This window comes from Cricetulus griseus, chromosome 2, assembly GCF_003668045.3.
Source record: "Cricetulus griseus strain 17A/GY chromosome 2, alternate assembly CriGri-PICRH-1.0, whole genome shotgun sequence".
Lineage (NCBI taxonomy): Eukaryota > Metazoa > Chordata > Mammalia > Rodentia > Cricetidae > Cricetulus > Cricetulus griseus.
Window position 1 is genome coordinate 41,166,935 of NC_048595.1, and position 13,153 is coordinate 41,180,087.

Below are 13,153 nucleotides of genomic sequence, written 5' to 3' on the forward strand. Positions count from 1 at the left end.
AGTCATCTAGCCAGTCCCTACCCCTACCCTGACTTACTTTTTGAAATAGGATCTCTCACTGAACCTGAGCTGACTGAGTGGCTAGGATGACTGGCCAGTGATCTCCTAGTAGATCACTTATCCCCACCCACTAGCTAGAGTTACAGATGGACACTGTTATATCGTGAATATTCATGGGTACTGAGGGAGCCAAACTCTGGCCCTCATGGTTATATGGCAGGAAGTGCACCAACTGAGATATCGCCCAGCCATAAATATTCATTCTAACTAGGCTTTAGGCTTTTAAAAATAGCTCTACTTGGGAGTGGTGCACAGCTTTAACTCCAGCACTTGGGAGGCAGAGAATGTAGATCTCTGTGAGTTCAAGACCAGCCTGGTTCATAGTGAGTTCCAGGAAAGCCAGAACTACCCAGTAAGAACCTGTCTCAAAAACAAACAAACAAATAAAAATACCAAACAAACAGAATAATTCTACTTGGCAGATAAGTAGCTAACAGACTTGTCTTGCTTTTCAATGGGTATTTATTTTTAACCTCTTCAATGTATACTCAGTTGAAAAACAGAAAATTTATCGTCGTGGTGGAGGTGGTGCACACCATTAATCCTTTAAATCAGCACTGGGAGGCAGAAGCAGGTGGATCTGTATGTTTGAGGCCATCCTGGTCTATAGATGAATTCGAAGACAGCCAGGGCTACACAGAGAAACCCTGTCTTGAAAAATGAAAAAAAAAAAATATAGAAGAATTACAACCTCTTCTAGGAAGAGCCCAATGATTAATATTTAAGACTTGACAGTGTTTGCTACCAGCTGCTCCATTTAGAGTCCTAGTACTAGATTGCCTTTGAAGGACTGGGCAGTGGTGGCGCACGCCTTTAATCCCAGTACTTGGGAGGCAGAGGCAAGCAGATCTCTGTGAGTTCGAGTCTAGCCTGGTCTGCAAAGTGAGTTCCAGGACAGGCTCCAAAGCTACACAGAGAAAGCCTGTCTCAAAACTGCCCCCACCCCCAAAAAAAGGAAATATGTAAATGAATGGAATTGGTGAGCTGTGTTCCAGTAAACATTTCTTTCAGAAATACACTACAAACTAAGCTAACTCTAGGACCATTAATGTTTTATTTGTAAAATTCTTTGATTCTTGACTGAGAAAGAGTCCAGCAGAATGTAGGATTGATTGTATGATAAAACTTTTCACAAACATATGGTAAGCATTTAAACTGACTGGTTAGTTGCACATGGTGGTGTTTTGTTTTCTGTGTGGTGATATCTGGAATTCTCAATGCCTCATATTGTTTCCAATGCCCATCTCAGTGATCTGTCTTCACTAATCTATTTCTGTGTCTGTTGTAGTGACTGGTGCCAGTTTCTTTGTGTTCAGTGGCGCTCTGAAATCCTCTTCAGGATACCTTGCCAAGTCCAGTATTGTGGAAGGTAACGGATGAATTGTTTATTCCATGTGCTTCAGTTCGGTCCTGATTATACAGCTGAAATGTAAGCGATATTGAGTTCACTGAGGGCTGAGATGTAGCTCAGGTGGTGGAGAATTTGCCTCTAAACTTGCTGCACAAACCAGATGTGGTAGTACAGGTATTGGGAAATGGAGGCAGGAGTATAAGTTCATTCTAGAGAGTTCAAGGCCAGCCTAGACCACATGAAATGGTGGAGGTGGGGCTTGACACTTCTGCTGTAGATGTTTGAGGGTTTTATTGTTGTGATGATATACCATCACCAAGGCAACTCTTATGAAGGAAAACATTTATTTGGGGCTAATTCAGAGGTTTAGTCCATGGTCATCATGGTGAGAAGCATGGTGGTGTTCAGGCAGACACGGTGCTGGAGAGGTAGCTAAGAGTTCTTCATCTGGATCTGTTCAGCCAGCAACAGGAAGAGAGAGTGAGCCACACTAGGCCTTGCTTAAGTTTCTAAAACCTCAAAGCCCACCCCCCAGTTACACAGTTTTTCCAACAGGGCCATACCTACTCCAGCAAGGCCATACCTCCAATAATGCCATGTCCTGTGAGTCTAAGGGGAACATTTTAATTCAGACCACAATGTGTAACCTGTTTTTTGTGTTTGTTTGTTTGTTTTTGGTTTTGGGTTTTTTTTGTTTGTTTGTTTGTTTTTACTGCTAGCTACTCAGGAGGCTGAGGCAGGAAGTAACTGGAACCCAGGAGTTCCAGACCAGACTAACCAACATAGCAAGAAAAACAGGCAAGCAAACAAAAACCTGGCATAGAGTGCCTAGTTCTCCAAAGAAGGGAATAAGTACAGATACCACAGGCACTGGTGAACTGTCAGAAATGGCCATTCACATTTCTGATATAGGGTGCCTGAAAGGTTTTATATAGGGTCAAATACCATATTGCAGATAGGCAAGAGTGTAGGTGATGTCACTCTCTCCTACCTGCAGAAATACTTGCTGTGGTTGCTGTAATTAGACTTGGCACACACCCTGATAGAGACTAATTAAACACCTTTGAAAGGCAGGCCAGCATACTGTTTATTTTCCTTTTGTAGTAGTTGTTCTTTACTGTGTTTTGGTTTATTTATTCTTGTTGCATTACAGATTACCTCAAAATTTGATGGTATAAAGCTGTTCTTTTATCACGCTGCTGATTCCTGGCTAAGGAATCTTGATAGGGCAGTACAGAGAGGGAGAGTTTGACTCTGCTCCATGACATTTGGTGGTCTCATTTGGGATGACTTAAAGATACAAAGTTATTTTCTGTCATGAAGATAGAATTCCCTGAAGATTTTTTCAAGCATCTGTCTGGGGCTTGGGATGATTTGGAGACCAGGAGTGATCTCTGGAGGGTTGTAAACACTGTAGTGACCCAGCAACAAAACAACAAAGTAGAAGTTTCATTGCCTTTTGTGCCCAGCTGGAACCCATGTCCTGTTGCTTCACAGTGCTCTAGTGCTGGCAGGGCAAAGAGAAGACTTAACTTTTTGATGGAGGAATAAGAAAATGGCTTTTGAGACAGGAAGTTGTATCTTTATACTACAATTGATTATATATGACAATGAATTGGGTGTTTGTTTTGTGTTTTACTACTAGAGTGCAGTTGAATTATATTGCTATAGTTTTTTATTTTGTTTTTGTTTTTCTGAGACAAGATCTCACTATGTAGCCTTGGCTAGCCTGGAACTTGCTTATGTCATAGTCTTAAACTCATAAAGATCCTCTTAATGGCTCAGTCATATTATAACAGTTTTAAAAAGATAAAAACCAGTCCAACAGTAATGATGCCAATGAGTTACATTTTAATACTATAGAAAGTACAAAACAGATTCTTACTGGGAATGTGCATGTTACAGTAAAAATAATTTTACCACTTTAAAATGTAGTAAACATTCCTGCCCTAAGGCCATCAATCTTGAGAAAAATAAATTTATAGTACATCTAAAATATTTACTCAGCCAATGGTCATAATGTAACAAAGGGGAAAAAACTAAACCAGATGGAACTATGGGATCTTGTGTACTTCAGGTTAGCCTTGAGTTCATTGTGTAGCTAAGCATGACCTCGGACCTGTGGTCTTCCTTCCTCTACCTCCTGAATACTGGGATTGCAAGTACTTACTGCCACCATACCTGGCTCAGGAATTTCTTGGGATAAGATTCAAAGCATCATGCATTCTAGGAGATCAGTCTGTGAGACTGCTACAGAGAGCTGTAAAGGATTCAGTCAAACTGTTGTTTTGAAGCAACCTGGGTAAGACACAGCTTGAGCTCAGCTTTGCTTGCTATAAGGCATTGTAGGTCTGCAGCTCAGGGGAAGTCTTTTAGATTTTATTATTATTTTAAGGATTTATTTATTTTGTTTTGCATGTATGAGTGTTTTGCCTGCGTGTATGTGTGTGTTCCACATGCATAGGGCCGGAAGAGGTCATAAGAGAGTGATAGATGTCCTGGAGCCCATGTTTCAGATGGTTGTGAACAACTATGGAAGTGCTGGAAATTAAACCTGGGTCCTCTGGAAGAGCAGTTAGTGCTCTTAACCACTGAGTCACTCCTCAGCACTGTTACTGTCTTTGAGATAAGGTCAAGGTCATACTACGAAGTTCAGGCAGACCTAGAACTTGCTATGTAGCACATTTAGAATTGAACTCTAGGCCCTCAATGTGCAGCCTCCCAAGCGCTGGGATCACAGGAGTGTGCTATCATGCTTAGCTGATAGACGATCGTGTTCATGGTAGCTTACTCTATCTAAGAGCATTCCTGCGCCTGTGAGTTGTCTTAGTGGGTAAAGGCACCTGTCACCAAGCCTAATGACCTGAGTTTCATCCCTGGGATCTACATGGTGGAAGAAAAGAGAACTGACTCCTGCAAGTTGTCCACTGACCTCATATAAACTGTGTCATTTATATATACCCTCAAATAAATAAATGTAATTAATAGCATTCCTTTTTTAAAAAGTATTTTAAAAATATATTGATTAATAATTCCATACATATACAATGTAGCTTAAACATATCCGTTCCCAACTCTCCCCAGGCCCCTCCCCCAACTTCAGTTTTTTTGAGACAGGGTCTCATGTAGTTTACACTGGCCTTGAGCTCAATTTGTAACTGAGAATATCTTTGAAATCCTGATCCTTCTGTCTCTGTCTTGTAAGTAAAATCACTCCGTTTTGAAATACAGATTTCCAATAGACATCAATAGAAAATTTTATATATATTTATACATGCTAGCTTTGATCTTTTTTGATAAGTTAAGTAAAACAGTGAGTGAAGTGCAGCATATCTTACACCCAAATCTCATAATTCCAATTATAAAGCAAACCAATATTTAAAAATCATTGGGGCAGGGCTGGAGAGGACACAGATTCTGGGAATCCTGTGCCTCTGGGCACCTGGAGTCATAGTCACATTTACAGTACCCACCCAACACACACATACATACTCACACCCACCACATACACTGACACCTACACACACCCTACATATACACCCAACATACATGCACACATGCACACCCAACACACACACACACATATATACACAGATACCCTACACATACCCAACATATACATACACACACCCAACATACATGTGTACATACATAGCCAACACACATACACACACACGCACACACACATACACAGACAGCCTACACACACCCAACACACACATACACACACCCAATACATACACACACACACATAAATACCCTACACACACCCAACGTACACACACACACACCCAACACATACATAATTAATTTTTAAAAAATTCTTTAGGAAAAAAGGAGGAAAGAAATTGTTGGGCTAGTGAGATGGCGCTCAGTGGATAATAGCACTTGCTGTTAGCCTGATAACTGAGTTTAAATCGTGGACCCCAGGGTGGAAAGAGAGAACCAACTATCAACTCACAGAGATTCACCTTCCTCTGCCTCCCCAGTACTGTGCTACCACAATTCAGACAGAGAGTCTTTTAAAATCCAGTCTTTCTTTCTTTGTTTTTGAAACCTCTATTTAAAAATTTGCAAATAAAAATATTTTAATGTTTTATTTATTTAAAATACTTGTTTAAACTTTATTACAAAAAAAATTCCAGGGGCTGGAGAAATGGCTCAGAAGTTAAGAGCACTGACTGCTCTTCCAGAGGTCCTGAGTTCAATTCCCAGCAACTACTTGGTGGCTCACAACCATCCGTTATGAGATCTGGTGCCCTCTTTGGGTGTGCAGGCAGAACACTGTATACATAGCAAATAAATAAATCTTTAAAAAACATTTCAAATAAAAATATGTACTCATGTTTATTTTTGTTTGTATGAGTGTTTTGCCTGTATGTGTGTCTGTGTACCACAGGCATGCCTGATGCCCTTAGAGACTAGAAGAGAGCATCAGATTCATTAGACTGGAGTTTCAGAAGGTTTTAAGATGTTAGGTGGGTTTTGGGAATCAGACCTAGGTCCTCTGAAAGAGCAGCCCATGTTCTTACTCACTGAGCCATCTCTCCAGACCCATAAAATCATTTGAATGTAATTAAAATGATCATTTGAATTGACTCAGATTCTTATAGATGCAAAGCAATGTGTTTAAATTTTTTGTATTGGGGCCACAACAGGACTCAGGAGGTCAAAGCACATATTGCCAAGTCTAATAACCTGAGTTGGATCCCCAGAACCTGTGTGATGGAAAGAGAAAACCAACTCGTGTAGGTTGTCCTCTGATCTCCACATTCATGACCCTACACATATACATGGAAAATGAATAAGTAATTTTTAGAGAAATTATATTAAAGAAATTATTTATAATTAAATAAACATATAGCATATCTATTATAGTATAATTAAATACTATATTAAAGACATTATTTTATGACAAGATCATGTGTATGTGGCCACAAATCAGAAAAGTATTCAACATGTGGCATTTTACTCCCAAAATTTTAATGTTTGACTCAGATAGGTAGTGTGAAAAATAGTTTACCATCTGTTGGCCATGAATCCCATCTGAAACTGGGAGGGATGAGGAGTGCCCTATTTTTAGTCAGTATGTGGATCTAGTCCCAAACCTACTACTGTAATTCTGTATTCAGCAGTCATCTTAGTTCCATTGCTGTGAAGAAACACCATGTCTGAGGCAACTCTTATGAAAGAAGGCATTTAATTGGGAGGGGCTTGCTTTCAGTTTCAGAGGGTTAGTCCGTTATGGTGTGGAGCATGGCAACATGCAGGTAGGCACTGGAGCAGTAGCTGAGAGCTACGTGATTCTCAGGCAGAGACAGACAGACACTGGGCCTGGCTTGGGCTTCTGAAAACTCAAAGCCCACCCCCAGTGACACACTTCATCCAGCAAGGGCACACCTAGTCCAACAAGGCCACACCTCCTAATAGTGTCACTCCTTGGTGACAAAGCATTCAAATCTAGGAGCCTATGGGGGCCATTCATATTCAAATCACCCCATTCCACTCCCTGGCCCTCATAGGCTTGTAGCCATATCATAATATAAAAATGCATTTAGTTGAACTTCAAAAGTCCCCATAGTCTATAATAGTGTCAGTACTGTTTAAAAGTCTAAAGTTCAAAGTCTCTTCTAGAACTTTCACAGTCTCTTAACTGTAGCTCCCTATAAAATCAAAAAAAAAAAAAAATCACATACTTCCAACATACAATACCATTCCAAAGAATTGGAAAGGGAGCATAGTGAGGGAATATGAGCCCAAAACAAGAACACAGACCAGTGATGGGGTAGAGGAATGTTGACTGGCCTGGGCCTTTAATCCCAGCACTTCTGAGGCAGAGGCAGGTGTATCTATAAGTTCAAGGCTAGCCTGGTCTACAAAGAGAGTTCCAAGACAGCTAAACCCTGTCCTGGAAGGTGGTGGTGAGGAATGCAACCAGTAGGTCAAACTCCAAATTCTCTATCTCCATGTCTGATGTCAAAGCACTCTTCAGATCTCCAACTCCTTTCAGCTTTGTTGACTGCAACACACTTCTCTCCCTTGGGCTGGTTTCACTCCTATCTGCCACAGCTCTGACGGCTCCAACATCTTGAGGTTTCCAGTGAAATCCGTGTAGTGGCCTCTCTGGGCTTCCATGCAGGAACTCCCCTGACACATGCCTAGCCTCAGTCGCTTTCCTTAGCCATGGAGGAAGACTCCATAACCACTTTCTTGTTTTCTTGACCTAAAGCCAGAACCATATGACTGGAGCTGCCAAGTTCTGGTGGCTGGGGCTGGAACTTGGCATTTTTATCAGCTCTCTGTTTTAATGGTTTCCTTCACTGCTCAAGTTTTTCTTTAATTTCTTTTTTACAAGTTGGAAGCTTGGCCTGAGGGCACACCTCCTTTTACCATTTAGTATTAGGATTTTCTTTAAACTTTTTACCTCCTTGAACACTGGCCTTAACTTTCTTCTTGAACTGTACGTTTTGCATTTATTTCTTGCTGGGCTTGCTCCTTTTCATTTTAGATCTGCACAACAGTGACCTCTAATAACCACATCACAAGGTCAGTACTAGGCTCTCTTCAAGTTTCCTCTGTCAATCCCATATCTAAAACGCTTCAATTTGGCCTCAGGCAGATTTTTTCTTGAACAAAGGCTGAAAGCAGTCGCATTTTTTGCCAAAATATCACAAGTATGGTCTTCAGGTCATTTTTTAATATTTGTTTGCTCTAAAACATCTTGCAGATTATGCCATCATATTCTACGTTGCTATCAGCAGCACTGTCCTCCATGCTCCTACAGTGGCATGGCCCATTACCCCAAAGTCTACATTCTGCCACAAGCAGCATGGTCAGGCCTATCACAGCAGTACCCTGATCCCTGGTACCAATTTTGTCTTAGTCAGTGTTCTACGGCTGTGAGGAGACACCATGAACAAGGCAACTCCCATAATATAAAACATTTAATTGGTTGCAGTTTCAGAGCTTTGGTCCATCATCATTATGGTATGGAGTATGACAGCATGCAGGTAGGCACTGGAGCAGTAGTTCAGAGCTATATCCTGATCCTTAGGCAGAGAGATAGATCACACCCACTCCAGCAAAGCCACACCTCCTAATCCTTCTCAAGTAGTGCCACTCCCCAATGTCTAAGCATTCAAATATATGGGCCTATGAGGGCCATTCTTATTCAAACCACCACAGTTAGCCCACTTCCATTATGGTGAGAAGTGTGGTGGCAGGTAGCCATGGGGCTGAGAGCTTACAGGCAGCAGGGGCATGGGAATGGAGACTGAGCCTGGGCCTAGGCCTGGCATGGGCTTTTGGAACCTCAAAGTCCACTCTTAATGGCACACTTCATACAACAAGGACATACCTCCTCATCCTTCTAAACAGTTTATCATTGGGGGACTGAGCATACAAATATATGAGCCAGTGGGGCCCTTCCCCCCTCCCTAAGACAGGTTTTCTCTGTAACCCTGGCTGTCCTGAAACTCAGTTTGAAGATTAGGCTGGCCTCAAGTTTAGCATTCCGCTGCCTCTGCCTCCCAAGTGCTGGGATTAAAGGTGTGTGGTACCATTGCCTGGCAAGTAGGGCCATTTTTATTCAAACCACCACAGTAATTTTTTATTTATTTGATTGTTTTGTTTTGGTTTGAGACAGGATCTCATTATGTAACCCTGGATGGCCTGGAATTCTCTATGTATGTAGATTAGGCTAGCTTCAAACTAGATCCTTCTGTCTCTGTTGCCTACATACTGATATTAAAAGTCTGTACCACCACACCTAGTCAAGCTTTGTTTTGTTTTATTGTTGTTGTTTTATAATTTTAAAACAATCACTTATAGGGAGGGCATTAATACACCAGGCAATCATAATAAGAAGTTAAGAGAAGCCAATGCACCTGGTAAGGGTGTGGTAATTGCAAGAGGGCAAATGGGACTAAGATGCTCTATGAGCCTGAAGAGCAGGGGTATGGTTGTGTGTAAGTTTTCCCTCTGAGCAATCTCAGAAGAAACTCTTTCTTAAAGGGGTCTAAAAGGAAGTGAGTAGGGTTGAAGCCCAGGGACTCTCCATGTTTGCTGTAGTTCTAGCTCAAAAAGAAAGCTGCATTTTGTTTGTACAGGTATCAGAGGATCTACTAGACACTAGGCACAGTGTCTCAGCCACCTCCCTCCCTGGTTTTGCACTGTTCCCATCTGTATTATCTTCATTTTGATATCCTTAGATGGCGTTATGGTCCAAATCACTGCAGAGAACATGGATTCCTTGAGGCAGGCACTCCGAGAGATGAAGGACTTTACTATCACTTGTGGGAAGACGGATGCAGAGGACCCCCAGGAGCAGATCCACATCCAGTGGGTGGATGATGACAAGAAAGTTAACAAAGGGTAAGTGGAGGCCCTCAGAGCCAGTTAAGGAATCAGTGGCAGGCTTTGTCTGCTGTGCACACTGGCATATTAGAGTTTCACTAAAACTTTGCCTACAAAAAAAGGAATTTATAACAGAAATTTTAATTTCTGTGTTTTTATCTTAATTTCTTTTTAAAAATACGTTTTTAACATTTTTTGAAGTTATGTATCTATGTGTGCCAGTGCACATGGCTGTGGGTGCCCATAGACACACAGGCCTTAGATTCCCCTGACTCTGGATTTACAGGTGGCTGGGAGCCATCTGTCCTGGCTACTGGGAACCAAACCCAGTTCCTCAGCAAGCAGGGTATGTTCCTAGCCACTGAGCAGCCTCTCCAGCTGGTTCTCTTTACCCGAGTTCTGAAGGGTTCACTGTATGTATGGCTGAGGAGATGGTAAGGCCGTGAAACAAGAGCAGGTCCTCTAAAGTTGCTCGATAGAAATACCCACACCTTTTGGGCACCAAGCATCTCCACTGACACATTCCATTTGACAGAGCAGGCACCTCAGCACCATAAAGCTAAGACACAGCAGACTCTGATGTAAAGCCATCTTCCTGGGCTTCAAAGCCAAACTCTACCCTGGTTCATGGCAACTCTGTGCTAATGGTTCACACCAAAGCTTTGGATTAATTTTGACACTTCTCTTTCTTTCCTACCCCACAGTTAACCCAACAGTAAATCCTGTTGGCTATGCTTCAGAATATATCTCATCACAGTGGCTCTGACTACCTCCATTGCCACCATCCCTGTTTGCAAAGCAGCTTACCCAGTTTAAACAATCTTACTCTGGACAGCTGCAGTGGCCTGCGGTGTCCCTTCCTGAAGTCCTTCTCTCATTCTGACCTGTCTCCAGTCTCTCTCTAACACAGCCGCCAGAGTCATGTCACTTTTCTGTTCAAACCACCAATGGCTTCTGCTGTCTTTCCAGATAAAATTTGAAGTCACTTGTTACCTCTTCAGCGCCTGTATTTCTTGTTGTTTTGAGACAGAGTCTCTCTCCGTAGCCCAGGCTGGCCTGGAATTCACTGTGTAGTTTTGCTGAACTCAAACTCAAGGCAGTCTTCCTTCTTCAGCCTCCCACATGCTCAGCATGACGTTGGCCTTTTTTTTTTTTTTTAACTGTTTGATGACAAAGAACATTTTTCTTTCTTTTTTTTTTTTATTAGTTCAAATTAGGAACAAGCTTGCTTCACATGTCAATCCCTTCTCCCTCTCCTTCCTGTGCGGTCTCCTGTGCCAATTCGTTCAAGGGTATCTCCCACTTTCTCTTCTAGAAGATTCAGTGTAGCTGGAAATAATCAAACTGAGGGCTGAAATTAATAAAGTAGAAACTAGGAAAACATTACAAAGAATCAATGTAACAAAGAGTTGGTTCCTTGAGAAGATCAACAAGATAGACAAACCTCTATCCAAACTAAGCAAAAGGCAGAGAGAGAACATGCTAATTAACAAAATCAGAAATGAAAAGGGGGGACATAACAACGGACACAGAGGAAATCCAGAGAATCTTCAGGTCATACTTTGAAAACCTGTACTCCACAAAATTCGAAAATCTAAAGGAAATGGACAATTTCTGGATAGATATCACTTACCAAAATTAAACCAAGAACAGATAAGCAGTTTAAATCGACCTATAACCCCTAATGAAATAGAAGCAGTCATCAAAAGCCTCCCAACCAAAAAAAGCCCAGGGCCAGATGGCTTCGCTGCTGAATTCTACCAGAAATTCAAACAAGAGCTAATACCAGTACTCCTCAAATTGTTCCACACAATAGAAGCAGAAGGGACATTGCCAAACTCTTTTTACGAGGCTACAATCACTTTGATACCCAAGCCACACAAAGACACAACTAAAAAAGAGAACTACAGACCAATATCCCTCATGAACATCGATGCAAAAATATTCAACAAAATATTGGAGAATCCAATCCAAGAACACGTCAGAAAAATCATCCACTATGATCAAGTAGGCTTCACCCCAGGGATGCAAGGACGGTTCAACATACAAAAAATCCATCAATGTAATCCACCATATAAACAAACTGAAAAAGAAAAACCACATGATCATCTCACTAGATGCTGAAAAAGCCTTTGACAAAATCCAACAGCCCTCCATGATAAAGATCTTGGAGAGAACAGGAATAACAGGAACATATATAAACGTGATAAAAGCAATATACACCAAACCAACAGCCAGCTTCAAACTAAATGGAGAGAAACTCAAAGCGATTCCTCTAAAATCAGGAACAAGGCAAGGCTGTCCACTCTCTCCATATCTCTTCAATATTGTACTTGAAGTTCTAGCTAGAGCAATAAGACAAGAAAAGGAGATCAAAGGGATACAAATTGGAAAGGAAGAAGTCAAACTTTCACTAATAGCAGATGATATGATCGTCTACATAAGTGACCCGAAAAACTACCAGGGAACTCCTACAGCTGATAACCATCTTCAGCAAAGTAGCAGGATACAAAATTAACTCAAAAAAAAATCAGTAGCCCTACCAAATACAGATGATAAATGCAATGAGAAAGAAATCAGAGAAACATCACCCTTCGCAATATCCACAAGCAACATAAAATATCTTGGGCTAACACTAACCAAAAAAGTGAAAGACCTGTACAGTAAGAACTTTAAGTCTTTAAAGAAAGAAATTAAAGAAGATACCAGAAAATGGAAAGATCTCCCATGCTCTTGGATAGGTAGAATCAACATAGTAAAAATGGCAATCTTGCCAAAAGCAATCTACAGATTCAATGCAATCCCCATCAAAATCCCAACACAGTTCTTCACAGACCTTGAAAGAACAATACTCAACTTTATATGGAAAAAATAAAAAACCCAGGATAGCCAAAACAACTCTGTACAATAAAAGATCTTCTGGAGGCATCACCATCCCTGACTTCAAGCTCTATTTTAGAGCCATAGTTCTGAAAACAGCTTGGTATTGGCACAAAAATAGACAGACGAATGGAATTAAATTGAAAACCCTGATATTAACCTGCACACCTACGAACACCTTATTTTTGACAAAGATGCTAAATCTATACAGTGGAAAAAAGATAGCATCCTCAACAAATGGTGCTGGCACAACTGGATTTGGACATGCAGAAGATTGCAGATAGATCCGTATCTGTCACCATGCACAAAACTTAAGTGCAAATGGATCAAAGATCTCAACATAAATCCAGCCACAGTGAATCTTCTAGAAGAGAAAGTGGGAGATACCCTTGAACAAATTGGCACGGGAGACCGCTTCCTGAACATTATGCCAGTAGCACAGACATTGAGGTCTGCAATTAATAAATGGAACCTCCTGAAACTGAGAAGCTTCTTTAAGGCAAAGAA

The 13,153-nt window shown here is 41.2% G+C and overlaps 1 protein-coding gene across 1 annotated transcript in view; it reads left to right on the forward strand.

The window, feature by feature from the left end:
- Zfyve9 (zinc finger FYVE-type containing 9) overlaps positions 1-13,153 on the forward strand; it is a 171,782-nt gene that overhangs the window by 148,392 nt on the left and 10,237 nt on the right. The window contains exons 14-15 of the mRNA XM_027402426.2: positions 1,349-1,429; positions 9,622-9,784. Coding sequence (XP_027258227.1) covers positions 1,349-1,429; positions 9,622-9,784 — 244 coding nt within the window. The remainder of the gene's footprint in view (positions 1-1,348; positions 1,430-9,621; positions 9,785-13,153) is intronic.